The following is a 22461-nucleotide window of genomic DNA, read 5'->3' on the forward strand; positions in this document are numbered from 1 at the left end:
TAGTATTTCTGATTGATTCTTCTTTATAGTTTCAATCTCTTGTGAAGTAACTCCAGAACTTGTTGACTTGTTTCTCTATATTTCCCTTTACCTCATTGAGTTTTTTGATGATAGCTATTCTGAACTCATTTTCACTTAGTTTACCTATTTCCAAGTCCTGAGGACATAATTGTCTATTTTTATTGTTTTCCTTTTAGACTGGAGCTTTTATAAATTCCTGGATGGTAGAGGAGCGGTTTTTGCACATAATGCTCTTATTTGGTTGCAATTACAACCTGTCACCACTAGATGGGGGTCGAGAGCAGCGCGTTCTGAACCCTCTGCCTTCAGCCACGATGTCCATGCAAAGGGCGGGTTGGGGGAGGAGGGGCAGTTTGTCTCACGCACAGACCTGGATTCCGATCAGCTCCTCCTCTCTGGTTTCCTGGGGCTCTGGCTTGATGGAGTCCCCCCATGTGAAAGCTTTCCCTGTTAGAGGGTTTCCACTGCACGGGTCTGTGGGAGTCCTGGATGATCCTGTGGATGTGCAGCCTCTCCCCTGCTCCTTCCCTCACCCATGGCAGCGATCCCAGTCTCTAGGGGAGAGAGCGAAGATCTCTCTTACCTCATTCCAGCTCCTCTGAGGGGGCTCCAGCCTCTCCGCCCTCTGTTGTTTGGCTGCTGTGGGTCTCTGGCAATTTCTGTTAGTAGGATTTTTTTTTTTTGGTTGGAAAGCAGTTGCTCTTTTTGGTTGTAATTTGGAGGGGAGAGAGTCCTGGGTGACTTCACTCTGCCATGTCGCTGACCCAATAACGTTACTTTTTTTAGATGAATTCTTTTAAACAATTTTGCAAGACTAGTATAGTTTATACTATTATCATTAGATAATGTTATGCATTCCAATTTTCTTGAATTCTCTAGGTTACAACAGTTACATTTCAAGATTTGCCAGGTTGCAGTCTCTCCACACTGGCAGAGTGTGCAAATCTTCAGTTTCTGTCTCTTCAACGCTGTGGATTAACTTCTTTGCACAATCTGAGTAACTGCAAAAAACTGAAGTACATTGATGCACAGGTGTGTCCTCTGTTCTCATTATTTATCTTAAAATATAAAATGGAATCATGTATACATTTCAGAAATGACAATTTTGAAGAAACCTTTACTAAAATACCCTGTAACTCAAGGTCTAAAGAGATCAAGGGCCAGAATTTGTGAGAAACAAGAGGGAAGATCATAAGGTAGTATGATCTGGAAATTACTTAACTCTATTTGCAGATGATGTAGTTACTGTTTTTTGTTACTTTTTGCTGCCTAGCAAATGACCACATTACTTAGTAAATTAAAACAACAACCATTTTATTTGCTCATTGTTCTGTGGGCCATGAATTGAGGCCAGGCTTCCCTGGGTATTTCTTCTGCTTCATATTGTGTTGATTGGGTCTCTTATGTAATTTTCAGCTGTGGCTGGAATATCCAAAATGCCTTCTCTTATATGTCTGATGCCTTGCAAGGTTGGAATTCAATCTCTCTCTCTCTTTCTCTCTCTCTGTCTCTCTGCTCTCTTGGGCTTCTCTATAGGGTCCCGACTTCCAAGAGTGATGCATTCCAAAAAGACAAGCTCCAAAATGCAAGTGCTGATCAAGCATCTGCTGACATCATGCTAACTAATGTTCTGTTGGCCAAGCCCTGAGTTCATGTGGGAGGGGACTATGTGCTTGTGTGAATATTGGGTTGTGAGATTTACTGGGGCTATCAAAGTGATCGTCTCCCACAATCTATTCTCTGGCTCCTAATGAGTCACATCCTTCCCACAAGCAAAATACACTCATGTCTCAACGACTCCGAAGTTTCGTCAACTTATGGCATCAGACTCAGACTTGAAGCACAGAATCTTCTCATTTGATCAGATCCAGTGGAAATGAGCTGCTCAGAGTTCTTTCAACTCAGAGATCTGTGAAGTAAAATGAAAAACTTGTTCCTCCCCTGCCCATTCACACACTTGCATACGGTGGTGAGACAGGGCTTGATTAATTCCAGTAGTCATTCCCATTCAAAGTGGGAGAAAACAAGAAGCTGTAGCCGTCCCTGGTCCACTGCCAAATGCATATCCTCAATTCCTTAATAAGGACTCAGTTCTCCTCCATTGGAATGGTTCTTTATGACTCTTGGTTCTGCCCACTGGGCTTTTGACTCCATCCTCAAGGCATACGTCCTTTTCCATAAGTGCCCTGTTTTGCATCTGCGAATTTTTCTCAGCCCGTTTCTTTCTCATAGAAGATTGGGGAGGACTAGAGGCTTCTTTTCATTTTGAATTATATTCAGTTAAAATTGGCAATGCTTCCACCAATGATTTCTTTTAAAACTTTTTGGGTTTCCTCAGCTGCTTATTAAGCTCCATACATTAGACAATGGCTATACTCATAAATATTTTTGAGAGGGATACTGGGGGACTACACCATTCAGATTCTTAAAAGCACATTTATCTTTAAAAGGCTTAAAGGTCTTAAAAAAGAGAATTGCTGTTGCATCCTGACATGTGATCTTGACACTGAGACCAATATTATGTATTGCAGAGATGTGTATGTATATATGAGATATATGCCTAATTCATGATATTGGTCTTCTTGAGAGGGGAAGGGAGCAAAAGGGCCTAAAGAAGAGAAATGGAGAGATTTCAATTTTTTCAGTGCTTGGTTTCTTTAAAATAACAGTTTTATAGGAACTATGTCCAAATATTCACTTATGTTCATTTAGATTGTTTAAAATATTTTGTTATATGATCCTTTGTATTTTCTATCTTTTAAAAGATTATTAATAAATACAAAATCAGTTAATTATTTATTAGGTTACTTAATATTTTCTTCTAGACAGTATAACATTCTGCATAATTATCTGCAAAGTTAGAGATCAGATATTCATTTGGAGATCATATCTCATCCTTCCTCTTTTTGAAAGCTTTAACTATTTCATTAATAAACCATTGAAATAAAACAAATTAAATTTTTTCTTTGTTTTAGGAAAACCATATTGAGACCATCAGCTGTGAAAATCTGGCAGATCTCTGTGTTGTTCTTCTTAGTAAAAATCAACTGACTTCTTTTCATGGTTTGGATGGCTGCACTAATATCCAAAATCTTGAACTTTCACATAATAAAATCACTCGAATTGGTGAGAACAATGGAATTTGAGTATATAGACATTTATTTCTCATGATTATATTTTGTTTCATTTATCTGTTTTTAAGAGTAGGCCACCATCACTAATTTGCTTATTTTACTCATTCCATACTTATTTAATCATTTATCCAGATGTATGAAGGAAATAAAATTATTTTTAATGTATATAAAAGGAATATGCTCCCACCACTGGCAAATGGGTAGTTGTTACTAGCTCCTTAAATTAATATATTCATCTTCCTGTTCCTTTTCTTAAACCAGTAGTGATCTGGGCTCTACTGGGGAATATAATACCACAGTTTGGTGCCATCATATTTTTATACAGCCTATGCTTTTTGCACTTCTCAGCATCTGTCAGAACTGTTCCCCAGTAAACCTTTTCATCAATACTCTCCTTGCCTGCATACGTCAGTTGTACTAACCTTACCTTCTTTAGATAAGGCTACTAATACCACGTAAAAGAAAGAATTCATCAGTTTGAATCTCCCTTACCTCCATCCCTCCATCTGTATATCTGTATACCTATATATCTATATTTGTTTCCACCCCCGTACTTTTTAATTCATATAATTTAGTGATGAAAGTGTCTTTTCTTGGTTAAGGTCAGTCTTTCTATTTTCTGTAAGTATGCCTGTCAGTCTTCTTTGGTACCTCACTCCATCATTTATCCCCTGTCTGACATCAGATTCTTGCTATTGCCGTTCACTCCTACCATTGCTTCCTCTCTATTACCTTTTGCTTTTTGTTTTGCTTTTGTTTTGTGAAGGAGTGTTCTGTTCTTGCTCTCACTTCTTACTACCCAACTTCCCTCTTCTGTCCACTGAAATTCGACTTCAAATTACTTCTATACTATTTCCAGTGTGACAATTCTAAAATAAAAATCTCATATTTTTCACCACCAAGCTTAAAATTCTCTGTTATTTTTTCTTTTTTAACTTGTAAGATTCTCAAGTGAGTTGATAGAGGCTTAAATAATAGTTAATGAATAATCAAGGATTGCCAAAAAATCAGGAACTAGATAAAAACTTTACTCTGGTACAATACTAATGTTTTAAATTTTTGGACCCCCAAAAGGTACCATCCTTTCCACCTCCTCTGTTCGATAGTCATTAGGAAATGTGGTCTGGACTGAAATACTAGGGAGCAGAATGGGAGTGGATAAAGGAGTAGAAGTAAGCCTACTTTCTGTGTTTAGGCCTGGTTCTACTTAGGCCTGCTTTTGTTTGTTAGCTTATGTGTTGCTTTTTCTTTCATTTATTTTATTGTTGAAAACTTCTAACACAAAATAAGTATGTGGAGATTCCATATAACCATATTCAGCATTTCTTTCATCATTACTTTTTTCTGGTTTTGATTTTCTTTTTTAAAGCAAATCCTGAAATTATATAATTTTATCCTTTCATACCTCAGGAAATGGTTTTTAATAATATGGTTCTTTCTTGCTTGACCACAATGCATTGTGACACCTAATAGAATTAATATTGATTCCTTGTACAATTGATAATGCACAATTTAATTTTTCTTATTTTCTTAAAATTATCTGGGTTTATTTGAATCATAACACAATGACCACGTATTACATTTACTTAAGTCTTTCAAGTCTCTTTAATCTGTAACAGTCTTCCTTGCCATTAATTTGTTGCAGAACCTGTGTTAATTGTCCTGTACAATGTCCTGCATTCTGAGTTTGTCAATTTACTTTCTTTTAGTGTGATTAAAATTGTTTCATTAAGCCCTGCATTTCCTATAAATGGAAGTTAGCTCAACAGGCTTGATTAGATTCAAATTCAGTCATTTTGGCAGGAATTTTTCATAGGTGGTGCTCTGAGCTTCATATTGCCTTACATCAGGAGTCATACAGGGCTTGTTTACTTTTAATGATGCTACAATTGAGTATTGAGTACAGCTAGTGATAGACTAAACCCTCCATTATAAAGTTCTCCAGCAACCTTTCATCTGATGCTTTCATCCATTGATTGATGTGACCTGAATCATTGATCACAATGGGGGGGGGTGTGTCCAAAGGGTGAGTTTTCTGATCATTCCTTCCACATTTTTTAAGCTGGAATCATTTATTTAATAAGAACAATTTGGTTATTTTGAAATAGTTTTAGAGAAAAGACAAGGATAAGTGCCTACCTTTCTACTGACAAATTTTTACAGTAAGCTCTTAGTGGCCCTCATTACTTTCAGTGGTACCAAATGGATTTATTTTTTGTTTTATTTCTTTTGCTTTGGTTTTGCACTTGTTTTCTCTTTCTCTCTTTCTCTTTCCCCTCTTCTCTCTTTCTTAGTATTGTAATGAACTCATAGATTTTTATAATATAGGATACTTCAGTCAGTGCCTTATTATACTTTTTGATACACAAATTGTCCTGCCCTGTGAATTTACTTTTAAAGTTACTTTTTTAACTTTATGGTTGTATGCCCTTCCTCGTCCACTGTACTTCTTGGTTGATAACAACATTAACATAACTATTTGCTATCTCTTATATCCATGAGATAGCTTCAAAACAACAATGCCAATATTACTACTAAGAAGAAAACTACTAAATTGATTTTAAAATTTCTTTTGGTCCTTGTACTTTGTCCCACAAAGTGATGTGATCATCTGAAGCATTTTATCTTTGTGATTATGTTGTGAATTTGAAATAAAATCAGTTCACTTTTCCCGTTTGATTCAATTTTATTTTTGGTATGTGAAACAGATATATGTTTCCAAAGTCAAATTACATTAAAAAACACATCCCTAAAGAGATTGTACTTTCATCTTTGTCCTTTTCAATGTGTTTTCCCATCTACTTTTGTAGATAGGTGTTTTATGTATATATGTATAATGTAATATGTGTATTTATACAAATATAAATATACACACATATATACACATATATCTAAGACATATATGTATATATGCTAATCCCTTCACAAAATATAGAATATGTTATGCGCTGTTCTTTATGTTGCTTTTTTTCACTTAACAACATATTATGAAGTGCATAGCATTCTTTTTCCATGACTTCATAGTATTCAATTGTGTGTATGGACCAGAGTTTATTCCACTGGTCCCAGGTTGATGGACATTGGATGATTTCCAATCTTCCACATTGCCATAATGACTGACCTGATATCTATGTCATTTCATACTTTATCAGATATATCTTTAGGTTAATTTCCTGCAATATGTCCTGCTGGTGCAAAAGACCTCTGTCATTTAGGAAGATAGTGCCAGACACACTTTATATGGCTTGGACCATTTTCCACCTCTAACACTAGTACGCATTGCTACCAGTTTCTTTTGCCTTTCTTCTGTTTATTATGTTGTTCTTTTCTATTTTTGAACTAAATATTTAATTCAATTATTTTTGTATCCTTTTGCACTCTTACTGACATAAATACTTGTCTATAAATTTTCCTCTAAGCACTGCTTAAGTCCATAACGTCTGTTATAGGTATTTTCATCAGTTTTACCATTTTATATGTATTTTATCTTTTACCTAAGATTTTAAATTTCTATATGAAAAGGCCATTTTTGTTTTGTTTTGTTATTCTTTCTAGTTTTATTGCATTAAAGTCAAAGAATGATTTTTGTACCATTTCTGCTTTTTGGAATTTATTGTGGTTTTCTAATATGTGGTCAATTTTCAGGAATGTTTCATGTGTACTTGAAAAGGAGGCCATTTTTTGTTGTTGGAATATAGAGTTTATATTTTTATCTTTAAGATCTACCTTAGTGATCATTTGTTTTAGGCGTTCTATGTCTACTTGATCGACCTTGGACTGAGGGAGTCAAGCTAGTTTAAATTTGTCTGTTACTAATCAGCCCATTTCTTTTTGCGTATCCTTTGGTTTCTGCTTTAAGAATGTTTCTCTATGCTGTTTCATAGATATTCTTAACTGTGTTATCTTTACTGTGAATTTTAGCCTTGAAAATTCTAAGTTCCCTTCTTTGTCTCTTTAATGCTTTTGAAACTAAATTCTACCTTGTCTAATATAGTTCTTTTTTGTTTGTATTTCCCTACTTGGCCATTAAAAAAAATTTAACCTTTCTGAATCACTTTATTTTAAGCATGTGCTTGTATACAGCATAGATTTGGGTTTTATTTTTTTATTCCAGCTTAAATATTTTTCTCTCATGTGGCCAATTGGATTTATTAATTCAATTTATATGCTTGGTCTCAGTACTATCGTCCCATTCAGGATGGTGCTCTCTTTCTGGAGGGAGGCCTTGTTGATAATACATGGGTTCTTTCACCACTGGGTCACCTCCACTTCTTACTTATCCATTCAGTTTCCATAGGATTCCCTCTGTATGAGTGTGGATTCAGCCTAGATTGTGTTGTTCCTGGATACTTATTACCTCACTTAGAAAAAAATTCAGCTTATAGTTTCTTTATCTCTCATTTACACTGGAAAGATAGGTTGTGGGTACTTTTATTTCTTTGTTGCTCTTTATGAATTTCTGGAAGAGGTGTGGGTAGAGTTGGGTGAAGACAGTCACCAACATCTCCCATTTTTTTTTAATACGTCAAAAATATAGTTGTTTTCACAAAGCAAGCTTTGATTTTGCAAACATTTCAAGGCACACTTTTGAAACTATAATGTATAATATTCTTTAATGTGTTTATTTGCCCATGTGTCTGTGCTGCCTGCTTTGGGACCACTCATGACTTCTCGCATATGGAAATACTGATACTTTTGATATAAATTTTCTACTTTAAAATTTTATTTTAAAATACATATAGAAATAATTTTGTTGTTATCATTGGAATGAAGGCAAGTGCATTGATAATGTATGTTTCTGTATTGGCACACACTGAAACAAACTTAAAAAAAGAAAAAGGCTGTTTATAAGCAGAAATGCTTGAACTCCCATTTACTTCATTTTCATTGCCAGCAGTACTGTATGGAATTTTTTGTAGCCAGTGGATTTCCTGGGATAGGATATCTGCAAGATTTATGTGAAAACTGCCATAGTATTAATTGATGTACCTGAAGTATCTCCATGTAGTACAGAGCAAACAGGGTAAAAGACATCTTTGCTGTCTGTTGGGTACAATGAAAACACTGTATTTATTGAGTGTGAGAAGAGTATACATGAGAAAGTAGACTTTCTCAAGACCAGTTGGAGTCTGTTTTTCATCTTCAGGAGCTGCTTACAGAGATTCTGGTTGAGCTAAGTGAAAAGCATAGATTTTGTCTTTCAATGATATATTGATGCTAAGAACTCTTATGAAGGGGCACAAAGATAGATTTGTGTTTATAAGTTTATAAGTTACCATTTCATGCTATATTTCTTAAGGAGGTGAAATAAAATTGGAAGCAATACCGTGTATTCTACATTTGTAGTTTCAAGTTTAATTTGTTCCTAATTCTTACTAAGCTGTAGTTACTGCTGTAGCTAATATTTAATGCTAGCTCTAACTACTCTTTTTATTAGAAAACATTAATGCACATTTTTATTCGACTTTCTTTGCATTTAAGTAAATAAGAATAGCAACATTGTCAATCTCGTTAAGGCAATTTGAAATTATTTATGCTGAATGTTTTACATTCTAATTAAACTGTTCAAGTGTAAAAATGTAAACACAATGTGAAATATACTTTCTTAAAGTAATAGTTTAAATTTTAATTCTATAAATTGAAAGTTACAAAGTTAGTGATATATTTTTGTTAATGTCTTTAATGTTTAAACATATTGTGTGCTGTGGCTATGGAAAGAGATGGTTTTAATTATTATTATTACTATTAATCATAACTGAAATATAAATTAAAAATATAATTCAAAATAGTATCTCTAAGATATATTACATCCTGAGTTACATATTATTTTCTGGCCAAATGTAGTAAAAAATAAACTGTTATATTGGGATGTACGCATTCATACAAATTTTGTAGTAATTTAAAGAATACTGTGTATATTTTTATATTGCTTTCTGTAATTGGTTCTATTTTGGTAAAAGTTTTGGATTATAGAATATTTTGACTTGATCTGGAGTTATTTCACATTTTGAATGCATAAAATAATTGCTTTAATTTAAGTTCATTTTAGGTTGATGATTTTAAAGATGGATTTATTTTAATGACAAGAGATTTTATTATACTATTTTATTAATTTAAAATGTGTTATGGTTTTTTTTTCCTTAAAGTTACATGACTTTATCTTTTATAACTCAGTTTAATTTGGGTAAATTGCAGTTTAAATTTTCAGGTTTGTTATGATATCATTGTTATAGTTTGTGCTTACTTTTGTCCGAGTTTTCCCATTAGTAAATTTCAGGCAAAATTGGTATTTTATTTTCTAAAGTAATTTGGAAAAAAGTTTTTGAATATGTGTTGCCACAGTGATCATTAAAGCTTATAAGACTAATCTGTGGGAAATCTTTTGTATTTTGAGTTAGTATTTCTGATTTAGTTTTTAAATGAATAGCCAAAGCCAACGAAAAATAGGTCACATAATTTATAATCTAATTTTCTTTGTTCCTCCCATTTTTATGTTGGATTTTATTGACTTTCCAGCAGAAACATTTTCAAACTAAATTAATGTTGAAAAATTTCGTGATGTATGTCAAAATTCTTTTATAAGCATTATTTACAGGAAAAAATACAACTTAATATAATAAATATAGCAATAGATAACTTTTTTTTTATCCCCAGGCATTTATTTTGTGTGCTTTATACATATTAACTCGTTTGTTTTTCATATAAGCGCTATGAATTAGGTACTGTTAAATCGTTTTTTTTCCTAGGTAAGAAAACTGAGGCATAAAGAGATTAAGTAAATTGTCTACGATAATGTAATTAGTAAATGATAGTCAGGATTTGAAACTCAGCAGTCTAACCCTAGTACATAATTTTTTTTTTTTACTCATTCTGCTGCCTCTCTAATAATCGTATAATATTTAAAATTATTACTGTTTATACTGTTACAACTCTGTATGCTGAAAAAAATGTAATGATTTTAAGATCTATTCATTAACAAGTTTATCAATGAGCAAATTTATTGATCACCTACTATGTGTAAGCACTTTTCCAGGCACTAGAACACAGCACTGGTAATTGCTGAGGATGCAGCAACAAACAGGACAAGTGACTACCCTGACTTTCACTGAGCGTATCCTAGTGACAGTTATTTATGGAAAAAGAAAGAATAGGAGTAAATTGCTATATTTTATTTATTGAATATTGGGTAAAAATGAAAATAATTATGATGCTAATGTATAAGAGCAAATAATTATTTTTGTTTTCTCGTTCACGAAGCTTCTGTGTCCACTATTTTCGGAAAACTTTAATCTAGAAAAAGTGTTTCTCTCATGCTAGCAATTAATTTATTAATTTCTAAATTTCAGGTAATACATTCCTAGGAAATATTATTGTAAGTGGGTAGAGATACTAAGAGATTTTTTTTTTCTGCTGCTTTATTTTCAGACAATACTGCTTTCTGGAAAAGTGACATAAGTATGAAAGATGTTGAAATAATTCAACATTTTCACATAGGCTTGATTACCGCATCATGGCTCACAGGGGAAATGTGCCTGGGTTAATTCCTGCTACCAAATATTATCTTTGGAACATTAGAAAAAAGTAATGAAGTAAAATAAAATAAGGCTCTGGAGATTTTGCTTGTGGAAGTGTTTTTCATTGTATACTTAGTGAATTCTTTGGATTCCACTAGATGGTGCTAGCTTACTCTTCAGTTTTGAAATGCAACACAATGCCTAGTACAAAGCTGAAAGGGAATTAACAGATCTGCCAGTCTAGGCTTCTTAGTTTACAGATGAAAAAACAGACCCACATAGTTTTCATCTAACTTCTGGCCTAGGTCGGGCTAGAACCCCAGTTTCCTGATTCCTGTTTCAGTATTCTTGTTCCATACAACATGTATGATCCTGAGGGAGTTTTGCATTGAAATTAAAAATATCAAGTGCAACTCAGCATATTTGTACGTAACTGTTCAAATATAGCAATCATTGAGTAGCTAAAGGAGGTCGACACTTACCAAATACTTATTTAGTGGAAACCTCCACCCTAATTTAACATCTTTAGTTTTGCTGTTCCTTATAGGAGAGTTTTTTTTTTTTGCCCTGTGGCAGGAATGTTTTATTAGACTATTGGCTCATTTCTGTGGGAGGAATTCTTTGAAATAGATATTTGTAGCAAGTTGTATAGCCAAATGCTAATTTTGCCATGGGCAAGAACCCTTTGAGGGATAAACATCCTTGGCTTCAGTTTTATTTTGTGGGCCCTAGGAAACTTTTAAAGAGCTAATAAAGAATATATTGAAGCAGTAAACTGAAGAATAAGCAAGCCGTTATATTTATACTTATTATATTTAAGTCCTTTGAAAGAGACTCTTGAATATTCTTGTGGCTATTATTTATTTTGTTTTGTTTTGGGTGGGGAGTGGCAGAAATATCAGAAATTTTGACTGGGAGAGCATCATTTTCTTATAGACGTTGACGAAGTAATTGTATTCCAAGGTAAGGCTTGCTGTAAGTCTGTTTTGCTCAGTTCTCATCCTTCATTTGACAGCAAAGATTTGCAAGATTAAAAGAGGAAGGGTGACAAGTTATTCTAACTTCCTTCCCATCTAGATTACCCCTTTTGATCCAAATGCATTGACTGGATCAAATTACTGTTTAATTAGTTGTGTATCGACTTTTTTGAGTGTATATGAATATCCTATTCCTTCTTCAAAGTTTAGCTCAAACATTTCTCTTTGAAGCCTTATTTGCTCACTTCACTTATAGTATTTTAATTCCTTGTTTTTATTGAAGATATTTGTTAGGAAACACTAATAGCTATCATTTTTAGTACCCAGCATGTGACAGTGCTGTACAAGCAACATTAACATAATATTTTTAATCCTCCCAATAATGTGAAATCACCCCTGCTTCACAAATAAAGGAACAAAGGCTCAGAGAAGTTAAGTAACTTGTTTATATTCATGCAGTTAGTTTTGGAATAGGCATGTTTTATTGAAATTCAGGACTGCCTGCTTCAGAGCCTGTTCATTTCTCATTGTGCCCTACTGCCTGTTGATTAAATGAGGTACAGATCATGATAGCATAGTCATGGAGAAAAAGTTATATTTATGACTCCCATGATGATTGTAGATCTTTATTCTTATAGACAATTCTTTTTTTTTTTTTTGCTCCAAATATTTTTGAGGTCATGCTATTTGGTGCATACAAATTTGTGACTGTTACATATTTCTGAGAATTGACCAATTTGATCATTTTGAACATCCCTTTTCATCTGTAGTAAAGCTTTCTGCCTTAGTCTTCTGTGTCTGACATAACCAAACCAGCTTTTTTCTGGACTCAGGACCTTTTTACACTCTTAAAAATTATTGAGGACCTCCCTTAAATAGCTTTAATTTATGTGGGTTATCTCTATCAGTATTTACTGTTTTAGAAAATAACTGAGAAACGTATTTTTATTTACTAATTTGTTCAAAGCTGAAGATAAAACCTTTGCATTCATAGCAGTTTTATAAATAATGTGTATTTGAGACTTCTCTCTGTTTTTCTTAGAGTCTGGCTAAGGGTTTGTTAATTTTGTTTATCTTCTCAAAGAATCAGCTCTTTGTTTCATTTATCCGTTCTACTGTTTTTTTTCTGTTGTTTATTTCTGCTCTAATTTTTATTATTTACCTCCTTCTGCTGAGTTTGGACTTTGTCCTTCTTTTTCTAATTCTGTTAGACGTAGTTTAAGACTGCTTATTTGAGATTTTTCTTGTTTATTAAGGTGGGCCTTATTGCTATGAAATTCCCTCTCTAGGACTGCTTTTGCCATATCCCATATGAGTTGGTGTGGTGTACTTTTATGCTCATTTGTCTCAAGATATTTTTTGATATATCCTTTAATTTCTTCAATGATCCATTGGTTGTTCAGTATCATGTTGTTTAGTCTTCACATATTTCTCACTTTCCCAGCTTTTTTCTTGTAGTTGATTTCTAGTTTCATAGCATATGGTCAGAAAAGGTACTTGATATGATTTCAATCTTCTTAAATTTATTGAGGCTTGCCTTGGTTCCCAACATATGGTCTATCCTTAAGAATGTTTCATGTGCACTTGAGAAGAATGTGTATTCTGTTGTTGTGGATGGAGTATTCTATATATATCTATTAAGTCCATCTGATCTAGTTTCTCATTTAAATCCACAATTTGTCGACTTTCTGTCTGAATGATCTATCCACTGATGTAAATGTGGTCTTAAGTTCTCCTACTATTATTGTGTTGTTGTTAATATGTCATTTTAGGTTTGTTAGTAGTTGCTTTATGTACTTTGGTCCTCCCTTGTTGGGTGCTTATATATTTATAAGTATTATGTCTTCTTGGTGAAGTCTCCCTCTTATCATTATATACTGCCTCTCTTTGTCTCTCATTACCTATTTTATCTTGAAGTCCACTTTTTTCTGATATAAGTATGACAACACCTGCTTTCTTTTGTTTGCCATTGGCTTGGAGTATTGTTTTCCATCCTTTCACTCTGAGCCTGTGTTTGTCTTTAGGGTTGAGATGTGTTTCCTGGAGACAGCATATTGTTGCATCTTACTTTTTAATCCATTCAGCCACTCTGTGTCTTTTGATTGGAGAATTAATCCATTTACATTTAGAGTGATTATTGATATATAGGGGCTTAATGCTACCATTTGATCACTTGTTTTCCAGTTCTTGTGCATTTCCCTTGTTTCTCATCTTTTGCTTTTTGGACTATGAATTCAATTTGGTAGTTCTCTATGATGGTTTTCTTCATTTTATCTTTATTTATCGTTTGTGTCTCTGTTTTGATTATTTGTTTAGTGGTTACCATGAGGTTTATATAAAAAAATCTCATAGATGAGAAAGTCCATTTTCTGATGGCCTATTCTTTCCTTATACTAAGCTGATCCCATCCCTTTCCTCTTCCCCTTCTAAGTTATTATTGTCACAATTTATTCCATCTTGCATTGTAAGTTTGTGGTTAAAATGACAAGATTATATTTATTTTTTATGTTTTCCTTACCTATATCTTTAATGTTGTTATTAAGTGCTTGCTAACCTGTTCTGATAGCTGCAATTTTCTCATTTTGTCTACCTATTTATATCCTTCCTCAAGGCCTTGTAAACCTTTTGTTTTCTTTTTCAAGTATGAGGGCCTTCTTGAGCATTTTTTGTAGCTGGGGGTCTTGTGGCGATGAACTCCCTTTGCTTTTGTTTATCTGGGAAAGTTTTTATTTCTCCCTCATATCTGAAGGATATTTTTGCTGGATAGAGTATTCTTGGCTGAAAATTTTTGTTTTTCAGAATTTTGAATATATCATTCCTCTCTCTCCTAGCCTGTAAGGTTTCTGCTGGGAAATCTGCTGAAAGCCTGATGGGGGTTCCTTTGCAGGTTATTTTCTTCTGCCTTGCTGTCCTTAATATTTTTTCTTTGTTGTTGACTTTTGCCAGCTTTACTACTATATGCCTTGGAGAAGGTCCTTTTACATTGATATGATCAGGAGATCTATTAACTTCTTTCACTGGTATTTCCACCTTCTTCCTCAGGTTTGGGAAGTTCTCACCTATAGTTTCTTTGAACAAACTTTCTGCTCCCTTTTCCTTCTCTTCTCCCTCTGGAATACCTATGATCTTTATGTTGCATTTCCTTATTGAGTTGGAGAATTTCTTCATTTATTTTTTGTCTTAGTTCTCTCTCCTCGTCCATCTGAAGCATATCTATATTTCTGTCCTCTAGACTGCTGATTCTCTCCTCCATAGTGTCAGTTTTATTGTTCAGAGAGTCCAGATTTTTATCTCATCCATTGTGTTTTTCATCTCCAACATTTCTGATTGGTTTTTCTTTATAGTTTCAATCTCTTTTGTGAAGAAGTTCCTGATTTAATTGAATTGTCTATTTGTATTTTCTTGTAACTCATTGAGTTTTTTATCATAGATATTTTGAATTCTCTGTCATTTAGATTATAAATTTATGTGCCTTCAGGATTGAATGCTGGCACTTCTCATTTTCCTTTTGATCTGGAGTATTAAAATATTTTTTCATATTGTTTGATGGTGTGGATTTGTGCCTCTGCATAGTGATAGTATTTGTTTGCAGCTTCCACCTGCTGCCACTGGGTGGGAGTCAAGAGCTGTGTATTGCAAGCCTGCCACAACCCCAGCTCACTTGTTCACAGTGGCTGCTTTTCTACTGTATGCACAGGGTCTCTGGCCAACCAGCTGAGCTTGAGTGCTGGGCTGTGAGAGGGGTACTTTCTTTCACCAGTGCAATCTTGGAGACATTCTCAATTTGCCCTCACTATCTGCTTTCCTTGGATGCTGGCTTGATGAAGACACCCTGGTAATAGCTTAGCCACCTCTATGTGGGGCTTTCCCACAGGCTGTGAGGGAACTTGGAGAGCAAAGGTGTTCCCACGAGCCCCGCCCCTTTCCCCTCTGCTCTCAGAGCCATGTGCAGTCATGTGCCCTGGGTCACTGCTATTGGGGGAGGGCGAGGAGATCCCCTTACCTCCTTCTACTTCCTCTGGGGAGTCCAGAACCTCCACTTTCAGAAGTATGGCTGCATGGGTCTCTCAGACATCTTTTGTGTTGTGTGTTGGCATATGAATGCTCTTTTCATTGTATCTTAGGTGGGAGAGTGTAAGAGAAGAGCACACTCTGCCATCATGCTGATGTTACACACCCAGTACCAGTCCTTTTCATGACAACAGCTCCTTTCATGTTTTGCTTATCTGACTTACATAGTTCTTTAGTTCTTTTTAAGTCTTACTTTTCAAAGAAGGGCTAATGGATGCTATATTCCATGAATGTTTTCCTGTTTGAGAATATCTGGCATTGCCATCATAGTTGAATGAGAATATAGCCGTGCATTCCATTTTTAGGTCACACTTTCACTGGTACCTTGTGGATGTTACTCTATTGCATTTTGATATTATGTGTAGCTGTGGTAAACCTAGAAGCTAACTTGACTTTTCCCTCCTCGTAATTGATTTCTGCCTAGATACCTGAATAACATTTTCTTTTTCCCTCACTGATAACTTAACCAAGAAACATCTTATTGTCAATAAATCCACATAAGTTTTTCCTGGAATGTAATGTCCTTTTCAAACTACAGAGTGAGTTATCCTTTTATTTCTGGAAAAGTTCATTTTTTGTATATTTGAAAACTTTTTTGGCTTGGTTCTATTTTCCAGTCATAGCTGATTTATATTTTGGTTGATTTTATCTATCTTTCCCATCTATTTTTATTTAATTAATTCAATCTATGTCTTTCTATCTTCTACTTCTTCACAATTTATTCTCAAAATGATTATCTGTTTTTTGTGGACAATTCAATCTTTAGCTCTCTGTTCTGTACAATGACTTTTCTAAAGTATTTGTTAGTTCTGTCAGCGTGTTATTTTGGTCCATTTGTTTGCCTACATCTGCTGTTTTAATATCTTTGAACTCCTGTTACATTAAATTTCTTTAAATATTATTCCATAGCCCAAATCACTTTTAATATATTTTCTTCTTTCCCATTTTTTTCAGGATAGAATCCTTACTGTATTAGTTATATATTGTTATGAAGCAAAGTACCTCAAAATGTAGCAATTAAAAACCAAAAGAATTTATTATCTCATATTTTCTGTGGGTCAGGAATCTGGGAGTGGCTTAGCTATGTGGTTGTGGCTCAGGGTCTCTCATGAGGTCAACCAGGACTGCAGTTATCTCAAGGCTCAGTGAGGCTGAAAGATATACCTCCAACCTCACTCACATGGTTTTTGGCAGACCTTAGTTCCACATACTTTTTAGATGATTTCCTTTCCTTTTTCTCATTAAGCTAAGTTTTAGGTTATATAACCAATATATATTAATTAGTAATTAATAGGTATAACTTATGTATATATATTTTAATGCATATCCTCCATCACTGTTATAGTTAGGCCAGTGTTTTAGAGATCCTACTGAGTCTCCTTTTCCCAATTTCACTGAATTTCCTTTAAAACTTTCATTTTAAAATCTAAGAGGTATGCCCTCCTGTTCCCCCATTTTGGCTATATAACAAACCCTTTTGATGGATGACAGCATTAGGTTTTCCCAAGGTCCTTGTCCTATGCAATGCAATTGTAGATGTGTAGATTTTGTTTCAGGTTTACTCAATAGCTAAAAGCGTGTGTATGCAACTTAGGTTTTATATATAGTAATGCATCATAGACATCCTTCAATATTTCTTCATATTGAAGATTATGCATATTCATTTTATAGATTCTCCATGATTTATTTAACTATTCCCTTACTGATAGACATTTAGCTTATCTCCATTTATTTGTTTTTAAATAATACGACAAGGAATTTCTCTATATTTTGCTTTACAAGGAATTTCTCTATATTTTACTTTTCAGCTTTGTGTGTATTACTATATAACGGATTCCTAGAAGTAGAAATGCTCAGTCAAATACCCTCAATATCTAAAGGTTGAAGTCATGGTAATTCCACCAGATTGGAATTCTAACAGATCATTGAGTAGACTAATTGTACTTTCTCTGCGTATTGATTGAAAATCATGGTGCCTTAATATTTGAAATTAGCTAATAAGCTCTATTTAATTCTTCCTAGCTTAACATGTCACACACTGATGGTTATTTCTTATGTATACAGACAGCCCTAAGGGGGAAGCATGTGTGCCATGTGTGAGGAACAGCAAGGAGGTCAGCATGTTAGAATGAACCAAGGGAAGGGGACAATAGTAGAGAATGAGTTCAGAGATAGGGTTTTGTGGGCTATTTTAAGGACTTTGGAGGCCCTTCTCTCCAGTATCAAATTTCTAATAAGTAGTCTACACTCATTGTCTTCACTTCCATTGCACTGTGGCTTCCATCCTGATTACACCATTGATGCCTCTAGCAAAAGTCTTCAGCTGCTTCATCACTGCCACTGCAGTGGCCTATTTCAGACGCCTTTGCCACCCTGGCTCACACTGTTGACCGTATATAAGTTAGTGTAGGGAAAAATGCCTTTGATAATTGAAAAATATATATTATTTTAATTTTATTTTTACTAACCACTCCCATCATCACAGAATTCTGTTTGCCTTTTCCTTTTTTCCTCTCCAAATTGTTTTTCTGCCTTATTGGCTGTTTCCTTTCAACTTCTTATGCCAAATACTTTACCTTTCCTCAGCGTGTAACCTAATGTTTCATTCTTGGTTTGTGTGTTGGCTGACCTTTGAAAAGTTTCACAAATGCATTCCACACTCTAAATAAGCTAATCGAAAATTCTATTTCTGGTTAGCTCTGAAAGACCTAAGAACAATGTTCATGGCTTTTAAAAATATTAAGCTTATGAAAATAGATTGTTAAGATGTTTAAATATTTGATAAATGACATTTTATTTCACACAGCTACAAATTTATGTTAATTAGAATTTCCTTCTACCTGGAATGCCTTTTATCTGCTTCAGTGGGTTAATCGATGTTCATTAGATGTGATCATAAGGTATGCTAAACTCCAAAGTATTTTCTATTTCAGCAGACTTTAAATTACATTGTACCTAATCTATATTTATTATTATATGTAATATATTATTTCTAATCCCTTGGAATTGATAATGTATAATTGATCTGTTTTAATCAAATACCTTATAGGGAAGAACAACTCACTCCTGATAACATCAGATAACAATTTTCTCTAAGTCATAATTGCTGTTATACATTACAGGAAAATACCTGTTCATTGAGCCTAGATAAATATTTAAAAATGTAAGATTACTGCCTGAATTTAAATTTCAGTCTGTCTTTTCATTTATAGGTCTTCTATGCATTTTCCTGCTTCTCTTAGATATTACATACTTTATTTAACATTATAAGAAAGTTTACTTTTTAGTATAAAAACATATTCTTTTTTATGAGAAGTAATCATCTGTAACATTAAGTTGCTTTATTTGACTTAAACTGTTAGAGAAACTGTGACTTTGAAATGTTATTTTTCTTGAAATGTATCTCTATGAAGTATTTTTACAATACACTCATAATCCTGAGTAATACTGTATATAATAATAGTATCTGAATTTTTAAAATATGATGCAGAATCAAGTTTTCTTGTGAGATCTTGGTAACATAATTTGATTCCTCCTTTTATTTCTTCATTTTTTGATACAAGCAGGCTGTCTGTCCTTTCTTTATGTAAATCACAATATGTAATCAAAAGACTAAATCTTGGGTTAAATGCTTTAAATTCCTTCAGGATAAATTTATTACATGAATTCTAGATGTTTGTTTGTATACATAATTATGTTTCCTTCGAGATTATCCTTCAATTTACTATCAAATAAGTTTTGGTAAAAAAACTCATGTATATTCCAACATTTAATTGAAGAAAATATTTTGTGGAGGTTTGTCAAGAAAATCAGAATGAAGCTGAATTCTCCAAGGTTTAGTCTCAATGACTTGCATATGTACAATAATCACAGAAGACATTCTGCTTGCTGGTACTTACTCTAGACCTTAAAAAATACTTCCTTTTTCCAGAGTTGCATATTTCATGTAACACGGTAGTAGCTACAGAGAACATATATGGTCCAATAATCAATTTAAACAACATTTTCTAGATTTTTAATATCTTCTGTGAAACTTTTACAGACTTCCTTAGAGTCTCTTTCCAATGTTAACTCTGATGGCTTATTTAAACAACCTTCTCAACTTTTTCCTTATGACCTCTGAGCTATAGTCTAAGTGCCTTATTATATTTCTTAGATAGTATCATATTGATTTTAAGTTTATCTAGGCAAAGAGGAGGTCACTTGTGACAATCTCGAAATACCAGAAGAATATGCTAATATTTCATTAATTTTAATACAATTGCAACTACTTCATTTGGGAATCTAAGGTAGCTATCTCAATGATAGGAAAATGGCATTCTAATGTTATACATTCAACCCTCAGCAACGATTCAAAATTCAAAGACCCTGAAACTGAGATGAAAACTTTTTTTTTTAAAGATTTTATATTTTTTCTTTTTCTCCACCAAACCCCCCTTGTACATAGTTGTGTATTTTTTTTCTTAGTTGTGGGTCCTTCTAGTTGTGGCATGTGGGACACCACCTCAGTGTGCTTGATAAGAGGTGCCATGTCTGCACCCAGGATTCGAACTGGCGAAACCCTGAGCTGCCAAACTAGAGCCCGCAAACTTAACCACTCGGCCACAGGGACTGCCCTGAAAACTTTTGTTTTAAAATGAGTCCTTCTATGTCTCCCTTGTTCCATTGTTATTTGAATATAAAACATTAAGTGCCCAATGTATGCCTTTTAGTAAGTTGTTCAATTTTAAAGTGATATATGTCATTCAAAAATATATCTCTTAGATACGGGTTTAAATAATAATACATTTTACACTTACACATTTTTCACCAGGAAATTGGGCTGTCTTCACTTATAATAAGAAATATTGGGAAATATAAAGGTACAACTATTAAGAAAAGATTGAAACTCTCCTTTAGAGTCTGAAAGAATGTATGATACAAGTGATTTTGGAAAATTTTTCTTCCAGGTGGCTTAGAATCTTTGAAAAATCTTCAACGACTAATTGTGGACCACAATCAGTTAATTAGTACGAGAGGGCTTTGTGATACTCCTACCATTATACACCTGGATTGCTCATATAATCATCTTACTGAAGTCGAGGGCATTGAAAACTGTGGATTGCTCCAAATACTGAAGTTACAGGGAAATTATCTAAGTGAGGTAATTGCTTTAAATTAGTTAATTTCTGTGATTAACACAATATTTTTTTGATAAAAATATCAACTGCACGTTTTAAAAGCAATTTTGATTAATTTTTCTTTGTTCTTTTTTGCTTATCAGCTGTATTTGATTTCTAATTTACTTTAACACTGTTATGTACCTTCCTCTAAAAAGTATTCAACATAATAGAATATTTTATAAGGAAATCTAATTTAACATTAGTTTTTCATAATACTGAAACATAATAAATCACAACCTTTCAGTTATATTTCAGTATATAAGTGAGACCAAATTTATCTATCATGAAATTCTAATTAAAATTTGTAAAAAGTACTTTTTATTAAAAAACAAATTCTAATTATGAAGTTAATTATTGAAAGTTTTATTCATACTAAAATTCTTATAATATACTTTGATTTATGGTATGCTGTTTACCAGAAAATGTCTGTTGTTAGTTTTGGTAAGTTTTATACTTTTAAACGTGGTTAAATGACAACAATATTTTGCTTAATATAAGCTAATGGCCAAATTTAAATATAGCTTCCATCCTTGGAGAATCATGTTCTACTAAGAGAATTGCACTTGGATGATAACAGCATTTCAACTGTGGAAGCATTTTCTTCATATTGGCTCCCTTTACTACAAAACCTGACACTCTCTCAAAACAGGTAAAAATATACTTTGCTTAAGTTTAAGTGGAGTGAATGATTACTTAACATAAATGTGTGATCTTCATAACAAAGTAGAAAAGCTGTTCAGTGTTTCCGGTAATTTGGTGAAGGTGCATCACAACAAATTATTACATATAGATAGAACTTTATAAAATTTAAAAAGTTAAAGTTGTGTACTGATACACTCTCAAATTTTAGTAGAATTTTAATTGTGACTTATCCTACTCATTTTATTTCTTCTCAAAGATATACTTGTAGGAATCTCTCAGGTCAGGTTTGCTTATATTTGTAAAGAATATAGTCCTTGGAAATACAGGAGGTAGTTAATTTAATTCAGAAGGATGTCTCATTCTCTCAAGTGGTACTTATTAAGTCCTGGAAGAACAATTTTGAATCTGCTCTCAACTTCCATGTCTTTTTGTAACTGTTAAGATTGATTTAAATTCGATTTCCCTAAGGATATAAAGTAACACTTTAAAAAAATACCTTGACGTTAAATTGAGATGTGTACCTGCCACAGAAGATCCATTTGAAACCACCAAACATCTGGATCTTTGCAGAGAATAACTGTCTGAAACCAAAACAGGAGCACAAGATGTGTATGTCTCCCTCCACTGATATTTCATTGAGACCTATTCACGCTAATATGATTAATTTGTTCATCAAAGGCACATGGAGTAAGGGAAAGAAACCACCTTTAACAAGAAATTCCTTCTTTAAGTTACATGGTTCCTACAAAACAAGTGAATAGGGACAATCCAAGGTTAATATATACGCCTCTTTTTTCCCCCAAAACTTAAAGTTTTCTCTCAATCTCTGCCACAATAGTGCTCATCCTTTCAGCATGTATGTCCCACATGATTTAATTTCCACGTATTAGACTATTGCACTATTTGACAAGTCAAAAACTGAATCTGTATTAAAAAATTC

The 22461-nt window shown here is 33.5% G+C and overlaps 1 protein-coding gene across 16 annotated transcripts in view; it reads left to right on the top strand.

The window, feature by feature from the left end:
* Positions 1 to 22461, top strand: part of LRRIQ1 (leucine rich repeats and IQ motif containing 1) — a 214479-nt gene that overhangs the window by 37547 nt on the left and 154471 nt on the right. For all 16 annotated transcript variants that reach the window (XM_070254620.1, XM_023631410.2, XM_070254613.1 and 13 more), the window contains 4 exons: positions 901 to 1053; positions 2997 to 3147; positions 20667 to 20860; positions 21401 to 21528. In XM_070254620.1, coding sequence (XP_070110721.1) covers positions 901 to 1053; positions 2997 to 3147; positions 20667 to 20860; positions 21401 to 21528 — 626 coding nt within the window. The remainder of the gene's footprint in view (positions 1 to 900; positions 1054 to 2996; positions 3148 to 20666; positions 20861 to 21400; positions 21529 to 22461) is intronic.

Source organism: Equus caballus, chromosome 28 (genome assembly GCF_041296265.1).
Source record: "Equus caballus isolate H_3958 breed thoroughbred chromosome 28, TB-T2T, whole genome shotgun sequence".
Lineage (NCBI taxonomy): Eukaryota > Metazoa > Chordata > Mammalia > Perissodactyla > Equidae > Equus > Equus caballus.